The 12,849-nt window shown below is 37.9% G+C and overlaps 1 protein-coding gene across 1 annotated transcript in view; it reads left to right on the top strand.

Annotated features, from left to right (window-relative positions):
• Positions 1-12,849, top strand: part of HHAT (hedgehog acyltransferase) — a 146,985-nt gene that overhangs the window by 68,066 nt on the left and 66,070 nt on the right. Inside the window, exon 10 of the mRNA XM_036381189.2 lies at positions 5,881-6,082. Within this exon, the coding sequence (XP_036237082.1) occupies positions 5,881-6,082 (202 nt within the window). The remainder of the gene's footprint in view (positions 1-5,880; positions 6,083-12,849) is intronic.

The following is a 12,849-nucleotide window of genomic DNA, read 5'->3' as shown; positions in this document are numbered from 1 at the left end:
TTTTGTGTTGAAAGCAAGGGAAGAAAAGTTTTTTTCTCAGTTTTTTGGTAGGAAACTTCACACTCAATCTTTGCTGGAAACTTCACACTCAATCTTTGCTGGGAAACATGCTAACAGTTATGAAGTGAATGAGAATTCAGGTCATATTTGTAAAGCTGAGTGTTCCTGCATATGAATATTCTCATTAATGCTTTGTAAACCAAATGGACTTAATTTCTCATTAAACATTTTTGTGGTAATGCAACAAGACTTGCCTGCAGCCAACATCAGCTTAAATATTTTAAAGGATCTGCATTTGTCAAGGTCTCTAAACATCAGGTTAAGCTGGTGAGGTGAGAGAGTCTCTTATAGAGCTTAAAAAGCTTTACCAACAGCCAGCAAAATTGCTAGGCTGTGAGAAATGGAGTTTAACAGAATAAGGCTTAGTCTCCTAAGAAAACTTTGCAAATGGTATTCCAAATATCTCTGGTTATTTCTTTATTTCAGGTGCAAATATGAGCGGCTCAGCCTTCAAAGCCATGTTTATGGGAGATGTTTCTGTGATTTAAAACAAATTATTCCTGTAGGACCCAGTCTTGCAAAGACTTACAGGTGTGCTTTATTTATGCACTCTGTGTAGCTCTGTTCAAGTCAGTGTCAGCTTGAAGTGACAAAACAGGAATCGTGAGAACTCACCCACAAGGAAGAATTTGCAGAGCTGCACCTGACATCTTTTTATTATGCAGCAGAAAAAAAATCAATGGTTTAAGGCCATGTAGAGAGTATTAAAAACAAATGAATTAAGGAAGCCCAGCACCAGCATAATGCTGCCTGGACAAGATTTTTCACACGTGTCCACAGAAGAGCACCCTCCCTGTACAGAGCCTAAGGGGTTTCTGGTGTCAGGATGCAAGATGAAAACTGCATTATTGCTTTTTAAACTTTTGCTGTGTTGTCTCTGTAATTGCCCAATTCAAAACCCTATGATGGTCACACACTTAACCCTTGAATGCTTTGAAACTCACAGACACATTGAAATGTTGCCTGAAATAAAACACAAAATCCTCATATATTAATTGTATTTACTTTGCCATTGCAAGCAAATTAACTTTTCCTTTTTTTAAAATTTTTTTACCTTTCACCTCATTCTGGATTAAATGTTCCAAGATCAATGCCTAAGAGAGGGAAAAAAATAATGCATAGCATGCACCTTGCAGTGTTACCTTACTTCAGGAGGAAATTCAGGCACATGTTGAAGAAAGGTCCTGGACAGAGCAGCAGTTAAACGGATGCTTTACTTGCACTTTCTTCAAAATTTAAATATGTTTAAAATTACATGTACAAGTAAGAGCAGTATGTGGAAGTCTCAAGGAATAATAGCCCTCCTGAATGATTCTTAACTGGTTAAAAATGCTTCTTTTAGAGGTCTTCTGAAGTTACCAGAATAAAAACTTTGTAATGTAGTGTATTTTTCAAGGGAATGGTTGTCAGATCTCTTATGATTGTTCTGGAGATTACCACTTCAAGAAAACTAACAAAATGGTTATTGGATTTAAAAGGTATTCTCTGTAAGTAAATGTCACTTTTAAATACTTTAGCTATTATGTTTGTGTTTGCATTACTGTAGGGATTTAAATGGCACCATTTGCATATTTTATCCAATTCTCTAATGTTCACTTAGTGAGTTAAAATGAAGATAAGTTGTGTAAATGAAGCAGCTTGCTGGCTGTGGATAAGGTAATTTAAACCTGGACTAACAGTAATGCACTTTGGGGAAGACACATACAAAGTATGCTTTGTTTGTGAAAGCAGCATGTTTAATTGCATGTAAGTTTTAGTTTGAAATCGAAAGAGAAATAGAAAGGTAGAAAACACAGAAATATGTTTAAGACTGACGTCTTTGCCTTGGGAGGGGAAGGCTGGGAATGTATGTTTAGTCATGTCAGGTGTGGGGGTGTGCATGCAAATAATTTTTACTATATAACATTCTCTCAATATTTATGTGCTTCTAACACACCCCAAATGTTTTGGGATTCTAATGACATGGAGTTCTCTTCCCCTTCTCTCCATGTTACGTGCATAACTTTTTCTTCTGACAGCATGAAGTATCTTCCTTTGTTGTCCTTAAGGGAGGTCTAGCCAGCCCCAGCCTAGGGGTGGTTGGCAAAGCCTGGCCTGTGGTGTTCCCATGTTCCTCTCTGATAGTCTGCCTAGAAATCACTGCTCCTTCACCTTCAAATATCTCCTTTGAAGCTCTGGCAGTGATTGACTTTTGGCCCCCTAAGTTAATGTTTTATTTTTAAATACTCACCTAGCCTGCATTTTTTTGGTACTAAGCATTTTTCACAGGTCTAATCTTCTTGTCTGTGAATTTCATGGGTCTTAAGGGGCACCATTGCTGGCCATCCCTCTAACACAGCCTGGAGGGACATGACCAATTACTACCCTCAAATCTACTTAATTCAACATCCTTTTCTCCTTGCAAAATATTTTGCTGCTTTCCTTTATTAGCACACCTTTGGCTTATTTAACACCAAGTAACTGCTGAGTTTTCTTTTTCTGTGTGTGAGTTAAGATAAATTTGTTGTATATTGGTGCCACATTTTTCAGCTTTTCTGCCCTCCTTACACTTGTAGAATAAATATGTCCTCTGTTCAAGAGCTGTTAAGAAACTCTACTACAAGGGTGTTCCTTTGAGTTGAGTTAGGCTGTCATGAGTACCCATGGTTACTTTTATGTGCTAATAGACTCCAAACCAGGGATTTTGAACTTCTGTGTGGATTTTCTGTGATTAGAAATGGGAATAATCTTAAAAGCTGCATGGAAGCTTAAAATGAGTTATTTATGTAATGCTGTTCTACTTATGGTGCAGCAGGTCAGCATGTTCTACAGCAACCTCTCCATTTGTGTAAACCCTGAGTAAAGTACAGGGTTTACAGTACAAAGGGACTACAGGGAAGGACTGCAGGTAGATAGAAGCATTGGTAAGAAAAAGAAAAGTTAGGAAGCATGCAGATATAAAAGACATCGATTTGTAGTAGCCATTACCCCTTAAACTCTTCCCCTGCCTCCTTCCTTCCCTCCTCACAGATTTTCTTACTGAAGTGGAGGGCAGCACAACTTTCTGAATGCACTGTAAGAGGTTCCTTTTCTTCCCTTGGGGAAGGGTGAACGAGGGACTGTGTAGGGTGTAGCTGCTGGACAAGGTTAAACACAACAAATTGTTAGTTACAAGCTGTGTGTTGTGTTGTAGATAATACAGAACTAATACATTTCTTCTGTCATCTGGCTTAATAATGGTTTTCCCGGGGTTATTCTCCCTCACACTTAAGTGTTTATGCAGATTTTGGTAATCAAATGTGTATTCTTCTGTGTAAACGTACAGGGGAAGTATAGAGGAATGAGATTCTAAACTACCAGGTTGCTCTAAAATAAGCAAAATGCATTTTTGCAGCAATGAGAGTTCTGGCATGGTTGTTTTGCAAGCCAGTTTTGGCTGTTGGAGTGTTTTGGTAATGAGAGAGCACAAAGTGCCTGGTGTTGGGCCAGGCTCTGGCCCTGCAGAGCTGCCTATTGCTTGAAGGCAGGCCTGCCAGTGCAGCAGTGCATGCACACCCACACCACTGGGGAGGATGTGCATGGATGATAAGGCAGCAAGTACTTTTTTCCCCTGATGTGTTCTGTAATGTAGCAATGACTTTTTCACATGATTTTTCTGAGTGAAAAATACAGGACTTTACAGAATTGCTCTTCACTCTGTTCAAGAGAAATGACTCAACATCTATCAATCCTTTATAATCACTGTAAAACTGCCCTGACAGGGGAAGGCAAGACACATGATGTGAGAGTGGTCACTGCCCTTGTGACAAGGAATGGAGCCAGCTGCCTGTCCATTTCCTCATGGCACTAGCAGGGAAGGAGAGAGGCCTTGCTTTCTGCTTTCCATTTCTCCTCTGGGGCAGGGAGGCAGGCTCTCCACAGTGCTGGAGGGGAAGGTCAGAGTGTTAGTAAAGATTTTGTTATTCCTTTTGGCTTCTGTCCTTCTTCAAACAGGTCTTCAGGTAGTGGATTTTCACTTGCACGTTTGCCATCAGCCTCCCTACAAGCTAAAACTTCACTAACCTTTAACATTAATCAGAATTATGAGTTGTTGCTGCTCAATTATCTAGCTGCTGTTGTCAAACACTAAAAATCAGAAAATAGCCTATTTTTCTCTGCACAGTAAGCTGAAAGCCCTTCAGGCCAACCTAAACTGAGCTGCAATTGGAAACAAATGTGTTGATGCTGCTGAGCTCTTCCTGGCAATGCCATTGCCAGTGGAGGCTGCCTGTGCATCTCTGCTCTCTTTACCCTCTGTGCCACAGCCCTGCAGGACATTCATTGCTTGCAGACTGCTAAGATAAACCCCTCTGCCTTTAGATTAATGGATTGCAATTGCAAGTGTCTGTTCAAACATAGAAAGGGGAGAGTGAAGAAAAGCACAACATAAATAGAAACTGTGGATCTTAATTTCTATTTGTTTTTCATATGCTTAGTGAAAAAGCACACCTATACTGAAAAACATGTAATCAGATGTGCCCTGTAGCAGATTGAATTAAAAAGGTATATTGATGTTATGCTAAGAAAAAATTTAGAGCATTTGACACTTGTTTTTTTAATGACTTTTTGTTTACCCTTTAATTATGTTCATCACTGTATTTTATCCCATTATTTATTTTCTTACTTCCTAACATTAGGAATAAGCAGTGTGTTAATTTCCCTTTTAAATTTTTAAAATGATATTTATCCCTGAATGTGAAAACTGATAACTAGAGATAAAAATTTCACTGGAAAATACAAAAATCCCTGAATTATCTTAGCAAGTAGGAGTAGTCTCAAATATGAGTACAGATATGCCAAAGGAATGACAGCTGAGGAGAGCTGTCACTGGTGGTTCTCAAATACCACATCTCCTTGCTGGTACCCATGAGCTGGGTGGTGACTCCCCTGCCTGATGGGCTTCTTCAAAGTGTTGACAGAAACATGCAACTCTTTCCGACAGTGTCTGGCCAGTCGTCATGCCTTAATCAGAAAATGATGGGAGTGGATGTAGCTCTTCAGGCTGGAAGTGAAATGACCCACAAAATAGTGTCAGCTTTCAGAATCCCATTGCTTCTGGTATTTTTTCTGAAGCAGCACTGTTTTCTGGACACTTATAAGCATCAATTAATGACTAAGGTTATGACTCCTGAGTTCAGTTTAAATGCAGAATATAATTGCATGGGGACTGTTTCATATGGGTTTCCAGGCCTTCTTGGTATGAGTCCTCCAAAGGTCATCAGACTGACATGATCCTGAGAGTGTAACAGAAGAACCAGATAGGAAGTATTTACAGTTCACATAATTTTAATGAAATATTTTAAAGGAAAGAAATTACAACCTTTTAGTAATAAAGTATGTTTGCATGCATCTACATTTCTGACATATGGGAAACAGTCTATGGGTTGTGACTGTATGTGACTTTTTATAATGTTTTAAATTTTTTGTTAATAATCTTATAATTTAAATTCATATGGAGATTACAGGTAATTTCTGTAGCTGACTTAGAACTATTCCAATTTTAAAAAATCAAATATTTGCTATTTGCAGTTTTGAGAATATAGTTTGTGCTATATATTTACCTAATGCAGAGTTCCCAGGACCACAAAATTGTCCCTTTGCCAAATGGTACATGCACATGTTTCATGAAGTGATCTACAGCTTTGCAGAAAATAGGGCAAGCTCTGTAAATAGAGCATGTCAGGTAGTTTTTTCACATTCTTTTCTATGCTACAAATTGGCACATTTGTTCTGTGGTGGATGTTTTTCTGAGATTTCAGTGAAATCTCTAACAGCTCTGCTTGTTTGTCATTTCACCTACAGGTACATTTATGTTCCAATGGGAGGATCTCAGTCCAGTTTGCTTGGAACACTGTTATCTACAGCCCTCACTTTTGCCTTTGTAAGCTACTGGCATGGAGGACAGAGTTATTTGTGGTACTGGGGTGCACTTAATTGGCTTGGAGTAATTGTGGAGAATGGCACCAAGAGGATACTTTCCATTTCAGTTATTCAAGATTTAATTGTAAGTTGAATCTTTCTCCATTTCATGTTCTTGTTTCCTGGCTCCATGCTCATTTGAAGTTGCTGGTTACTAGTTTGGTTTAACCAAGATTAAATAATGGATAACAGATAGAGTTAGGATTCCCTTGCCCACCCTCCAGTATCTGAGGTAATAATAGTTCATATCACTTTGCAATGTAGCAGCAAAGCAGATGGTGAAATATGCATGGTCTTAAAAGCTTCCTCTGCAGTCCTAGAGTAAGCAAATGCTTGTCACGTTGTGTAGGGATGAACAGAAGCCAGTTTTAACATTTGTATTCTGATTTCACTCAGGATGGCCTTAAAATATTCATCTTCACTAAAATTAGGAGTGTATGTTTCTAACCATGTGTTTCCTGGACAAATGTGTGTGTAGCAGCTGCTTGCATCTGGGAACAAGCTTACATTGGGAAATCTTATGCCACTAAAGAGCCAAGTAAAGAAAACGTTATTTTGCCTTGAAAACCTCTGATATTTTCATTTTGCTTACACTTTTGACCTTCATGCTGTAATTTCCAAAGGACAAAATTGACTTTGACGTGCAATTAGATGCAAAACTCCCTACTTTAATTTTGATGGTCATTTTAATCTGCAGGTTTGCTCACTACTAAATCCCGAATCTTCTAATAACTGTTTGTAAGACTAATTTTTATGTCTTGCTTCCTTACTAGTGACAATTGCACAGAATTCACACTCCTGTGTATTGTTGTTTTGGTGGAGAGTCAGTCTGCAGCCTGATGGAGTCCTGATGCTCAAGGAATGATGCTTGTTGTCCATCCTACCTATTTCAGTTTTCACTGTTGTGGCATCCTGTGTGTGGCAGCTGATACAGCTCAGTAATTGTAAAAACTGGCTCAAGTAGCCAGTGCTACCTTACATCACCCAATTGTCCATCACTGCAATTTCAGTGATAGTCTGGAAGCAGATTTTTACCTTCCTAGAGAATGAATTTATCAGATCCATAAATCCTCCCTCTAGGGGGAAACTGAGCTTCACCATCTGACCAGCTGCATATGTTTGTCTCTGGACTGCAAGACAGCATAGTTTTTTAGGCATCCAGCTATAGGAGGAAATAAAAGTGTAGGGGCTTGCTTTTTGTGTCTGATGTCACTGTATTAGAAATTTTAATAAAACTCCTAGGGAATTGAGTTCTTAAATATCATAGAAATTATAATGATAATGACATTATAAAGGTGAGGTTATATATGTTGGATTAATTTCTAACACGCAGTTCTAATTACAGTTAACTGATGCTGGCAGTAGGCTTATTTTTGTATAAATTAAATCCCTAACCAAGTGCATTTTACCCCTTTTCTCCACCTTGTTTTCATCCCTTGTTTTTAAAGGCCTATCCAGTGTCTTCCACATTTCCTTTGTTTCTCATTTCTATTTAGAAATATGGTTGCAGACCTTCTTTAGAAGACCCTTTCATATCTTTTCCTGAAATAAATCTGAAGCCAGAATTTTTAATATGCATAGTTTTGGCATCTACATTAGTGCATGAGGCAGATCTCACTGCAGCTATGGCTGAGTTATGATTTGCCTTGTGCCTTGAAGATTTCTCTGCAAGAACATGAGCTACAAACCACTCATTGTTGCTCTCTCCTCACTCTTCTAACTAACTCCCATTTTCTCCTTGAAGGCTGATGCTGGGGGGCAGATGAGTGGTTGGACTTTGCATTTTCCTTATCAAGGGATGGAGTGCTATGACATTCTCTGAGATGTACCACATTTAAAAGAAACTGAAAATTTCCCAGTGCCCTGTATAAATTTCCTCTTCCCCCTTTTAATCTGTTTCTTGGAAACATTCCTATAATCCTGTCTTGCTGAGGGGTGTGCTGCAAGTCCAATCACTGTGGTGTTGAAGACCCTCTTCTGGGGGATGGGTTTTTCACTTAAATTTCATCTGTTGACAAGCTGAAATCCTTTGCATTCTTGTGCTTCACTCAGTTGCTGTGTTGGCTCTTGAGAGCTATTTTTGAAAAAGAAAGTCTATTTTTGTCTTCAGAATAGCAGATGAGTTTTTGAAAAAATACAGAGCACAGGTTTATGCTTTTTTTAACCCATTCTGTTCAGCAAACCTCCTCATATATTATCCTTAAAGTTGAGATATATAATTCAGTTGAGCAGGTGCTTAGTAAAATAAATCTAGAGGTATAAGTTTAATTTGCTTCTGTTTTTAAGATTGAATTAATCACTAAGAGTACCAAGAATAGTATCAAAACTGCCTGGTTTTTTTTTTCCTTACTCAATATTTTTTCAATTCTCTTGCAAAGGGAAGATTAAAAATCAAAAAAGAGCATATTTAGTTCTCATCTTTCCCTGAATCTTTGTGCTAGCTAAATATATTTATATGTATATATCACCTATATTTATGCAGATTTTACAGTAGTTTCAGTCCCAGCGCTTGAGACCAGCACACTATGAAGAAATCACACTTTTGTAGCAGTCTGACAGGTTTAAAATATTATCTCAGGCATATTGAGCTAGAATGAACAAAGCAGCACTGTCATTATTTGTGAGAAGTAAAATCAGCATATAAACAAATATGTACTGAAAACAGTAAATTCCCTGACCCAAAAAATTGGTTCTGGAACTTTTAATTTGAACTGGTTTCAAACTGGTGCCTGGCTTCCTGCACTCAGCTCTAGAAGAGCTGATGATCTTTCTTACATCCTTTTCAGCTTACACTCCCCTGAACTTTAGTGTTTCAGTAAGTTGTGTGAGGAGAAGTTATCTCCATGTCTTTTTTTCCTTATTGGTTACTTTTTAGTTCTCAGTAAATTAGAGCTGAATTAATTAACTTTTTTGGTTTTTTCAGCAAAATGTTGTATATAAAACAACAATAAATTCTAGGCTTCCTAAGATAGGGTGAATCTGGGAACTTTATATTAATTGGGAGAAGTTTCATTGTGTTTTTGTCAGATCTTTTTTTCCTTTCTTTTTCAGCTGATATTTAGATCTGTGCTGAGCAAGGTGGTGCTTTGCTTCACTGTTTCTGTATTAATTTCTTATGGATGAACAGACTCAAGTAGTAACTCATTTGAAATCAATGACAGAATTTGTATTGACTTTCAATAAATAATGTGTCTGATTTATGAAAGAAAATGCTAATGGCTAACATTCTCCCAGTGATTTCAAGTTTTTCCTTCTCTTTCCTTAAGGAAAATTATCTATAGAAAAGCAGATCTTTAAAAAAATTGGATTTTGGTATAAAAATAGATTTAGAATGAGTTACACCTTAAGAGTAGCTGGCAACACCTTTAAATCAATGGCTTTTTGAAAAAGAAATATGGAGAGATTATCCAAAAGGAAGATGTAGCAAAGGGAGTAAAGCTGACAGATTGATAAAATTAATGTTTTAATCTAAATTGAAATAGCAACATTTATCTTTTTAGTTCTTCAGTTAAGTGAAAACATGTCATTCAGTCTAGTAAGATTTTTTTAAATTGAGACATAAAGATCTCTCTTCTGAAAATCATACTATGATGAATTTCTAGTTTAAGGTTTTATTTTTGGATTTATTTGGTAAGAAACTTAAATACACCATAAGCAATTCATTTTGGGAAACCAGCTACTTTTAGGTATGGCATATTTTAAATTTTTACTATCCTTGTAAGTGTTTTATTTTTTGAAGTATAGAATACTTTCATTTCTACATTTTCATTTATGGCTGCAATGAGGTGCACTAATTAACTCCATTCCAATATGCTGTCATTTCCTACTCAGCCCCCCTTTGCAAAAGGGGAAGCATTTTATATGATGTCCATGTTTTTCTTAGTGGTTTAGATTAGACTTCGTTAGTGTGTTAGATTCCCCAGAGAAATGAACTCCATACATTTGTCTCTGTAGTTAAAAGATCACCATTATTTTGTGCACCAAAGATGGGGTCAATGACAACTGGTATCCTCAGCTTTCCAGAAAGCAGAATTTTAGATGATTTCCATAGTTTGGATGAAGTGAGGCGTTTTTTGGCTGATTTTTTTTCCTCTGCTTAATTTTGTTTGTCCTATTTGTTCTGCTAGATGCATGAAACTTTTACATTTATTCATAGTAAGTTTTGCATTGTACAGTGATCCTGCAGACAGCTGGTGTGGAGCATGGAAAGGTTCTGACTAGTTAGCCTGACCTCTGGTTCCACAGGAAGTTAAGCTGATCTAAAAGCTCATTGCTGTTGAAGGGGGAAAGGTTTAATTTCTCTTTCCTCCCTTCCTTGCAGTCTCACCTCTTCCTCCTCCTCACGCCTTCCTGCTGGAATCTTTGCTCAGCTGATCTAGTACTTTATGCCTGCAGAGAGCTCTACTTCCTTGGGTTGTTTTATTGCTAGATGCTTTAGCTCATGGAGAGGAATCTGAAAAGTTCCCAAAGCAATGCAGTGAAGAGACAAAAGCCAAGGAAGGAAATGGGAGGGGAGGAGCTCAACTACTTGGAACCTCCCACTTGTAAAAGTGCATAAACTGTGGGGTAGTAGACTGAACCTCTGTATTTCAGAGCAGTGAAACAAAGAAGTTGGTTGGGTTCTGCTGCATTAATTACTCAGGTTATGCTAGGGCACACATTCAGCCTGACCAAGATGGAAGTGCCTGTGTATTTCACAACCATGTACATATTCAATGTATGTGTCCTATATACATGGAAAAATGAGTAATTATTTCCTTTCAATCTTTTTGCAAATATAACTCACTTTAAACTACCATGAGACAGTAAAGTTTCCTTTTTCAGTAGAGACAAGATCTGACTAAACATTATGAAGTCATTTGAGGGAGGTGTGTTTGTTGATTACCTTGAAAGATTAAATCTTTAATAAGATCTCTGCAATAAATAAAAACCCTAACAGCTGTTCTTCAGCATGCACTGGGCTTTGATCTTCCTCTTACTTCATTTGGTGGAAAAAGTACTTATATCTCTTGTAAACTATTGTCAAGCCAGTCTGGCCTTTTTTTTTTTTCCAATAGTTTTATATAATTCTTACACATTTTTATTGCAGCACAGTGATTTGGTTAAGTGAAAAGCATTACCAATGATACTTGCTTCATAACATCTTTATGTACTTGCTGTAGAATTGTGTTTGAGTTTGTTGCTGCACTTTCTAAGAATGAACAAATTCCCTTAAGCAGACTCTTATTCTCTTATGCAGAATTGTTTTTTGAGAGTAGGTAACAACTATAGTGTCAAAACCCAGACTAGGGGAAGGGGCTTGCCACTCACTCCCTACTGCCCACCCATATCATTGCTCTAACCAGAAATCTTTACTATCCAAAGTAGAGATACTCTGACTCAAAATAGGTGGAAACTTGTTCTTCTAGATGTGAACATTAGTCAGGGCAGATATGTGACTACTGGTCTTTGATACTCAGAAGCAGCAAGCTGAGTCAAGATGCTCTTCTGTACTGAGATGCTGAATGACCATCAAAGGTAAATATGGGTTGCCTGGTGCATCCTAGTCAGTCCAGTGACTTCTAGCTTTACTAACAATAGTTCTGAGTCAAGCAATTCTTGCCATGTTTCTGCTTTTGCTTGATTTTATTTTTTCCTCTCTTCTCCACCCTTCTGTGGTAAGGTTTCATTTGTCTTAATGGAAGTAAATCCCATAACCTTTGAGTGCCCTGCTAAAAAGTGCTCACACAGTCACACACTTGCATTGTGGCACTGGTTTTCTTTGCTGAGGGATCTTCTCATCTCAAACTCAGTAACAAAGACTGAAAATGTAGTAGAGGGACAAGCATATGCACTGTGATACAGAATTCTGTGTGGTGAATGACAAAAATGACTGCAGAAATAATTCAGAGAGAATATTTTATTGTTTTCTAGCTTTTGAGGCTTTTTTTGTCTATCTTTGCAAGAAATATTATTTTTGATGCCAGAAGTGGAGAAACCACTGTGATTTCTCTGATATGGTTACTGCTCTGCTCCAGACAGCAATGTCAGCTGGCAAGCCCCTGGCACAGCTGATTGGTTGTCATAAAAAAAACCCAAAAACCATTTATCCCACCTACCGTCATTATTTACTTCCTCTTCCGTTTTGGAGACATTGGGCAATTTTCTGGTGCTAGGTCATTAATGCTGTTTTAAAAGCAACTAAATCATGCCACAGTGGAGAACAAGGCAGAATGATGCTGGTTATGTGCTTCTTTGTTACTGTTACATGAATACAGCCTCCCTCTGTGGTTTGCCTCAAAAATGAGTCCAGGCAATAGATGTCAGCAATTTCAGAAATAGGAGTTAAAGTCCTGAGGAGTGGTTGCACTCTGTTCTTCCTGCTCTGCCTTGAGCTACAGAACATTGCTGCAGGGAAAGAATGGTCTTTATTTGCTGGGAGTGTTTGTCAAATGTCTCCATAGGGATTATTACTGTGTATTATTTATTTGGTAACATTCATAAGGGGCAAGATCAAAATTCAGCACTAATGATTGGGGAAGTTGGATCCCTTCCCAAATGGATTACAATTTAAAAGGTAAAAATGTTAAAATGTGGATGAGAGAACTGAGAGGACAACATGGGCAGAATGAGAACCCAAAGAACAAAAACAGGGATGTCAAGGACCTGGATGCAAAGAGTGCACAAATCTCTCGATCAGTGAGAGCTGAGACACATTTACAGGAGTATGAATACTGCCATTACTTGGCTAAATTCCCTGCTGTAAACATAAAACAGAAAAGAGGATGGTGAATTTCGGTGCTGTTCACTTTGCGCTTTTCACAAGCTGCCACTTAAAAAAGAACAAATGGGCAGGTTCTTTGAGAGTGAAGA

Source organism: Molothrus ater, chromosome 3 (assembly GCF_012460135.2).
Source record: "Molothrus ater isolate BHLD 08-10-18 breed brown headed cowbird chromosome 3, BPBGC_Mater_1.1, whole genome shotgun sequence".
Classification (NCBI taxonomy): domain Eukaryota; kingdom Metazoa; phylum Chordata; class Aves; order Passeriformes; family Icteridae; genus Molothrus; species Molothrus ater.
This window is presented reverse-complemented; position numbering and strand designations above follow the sequence as displayed.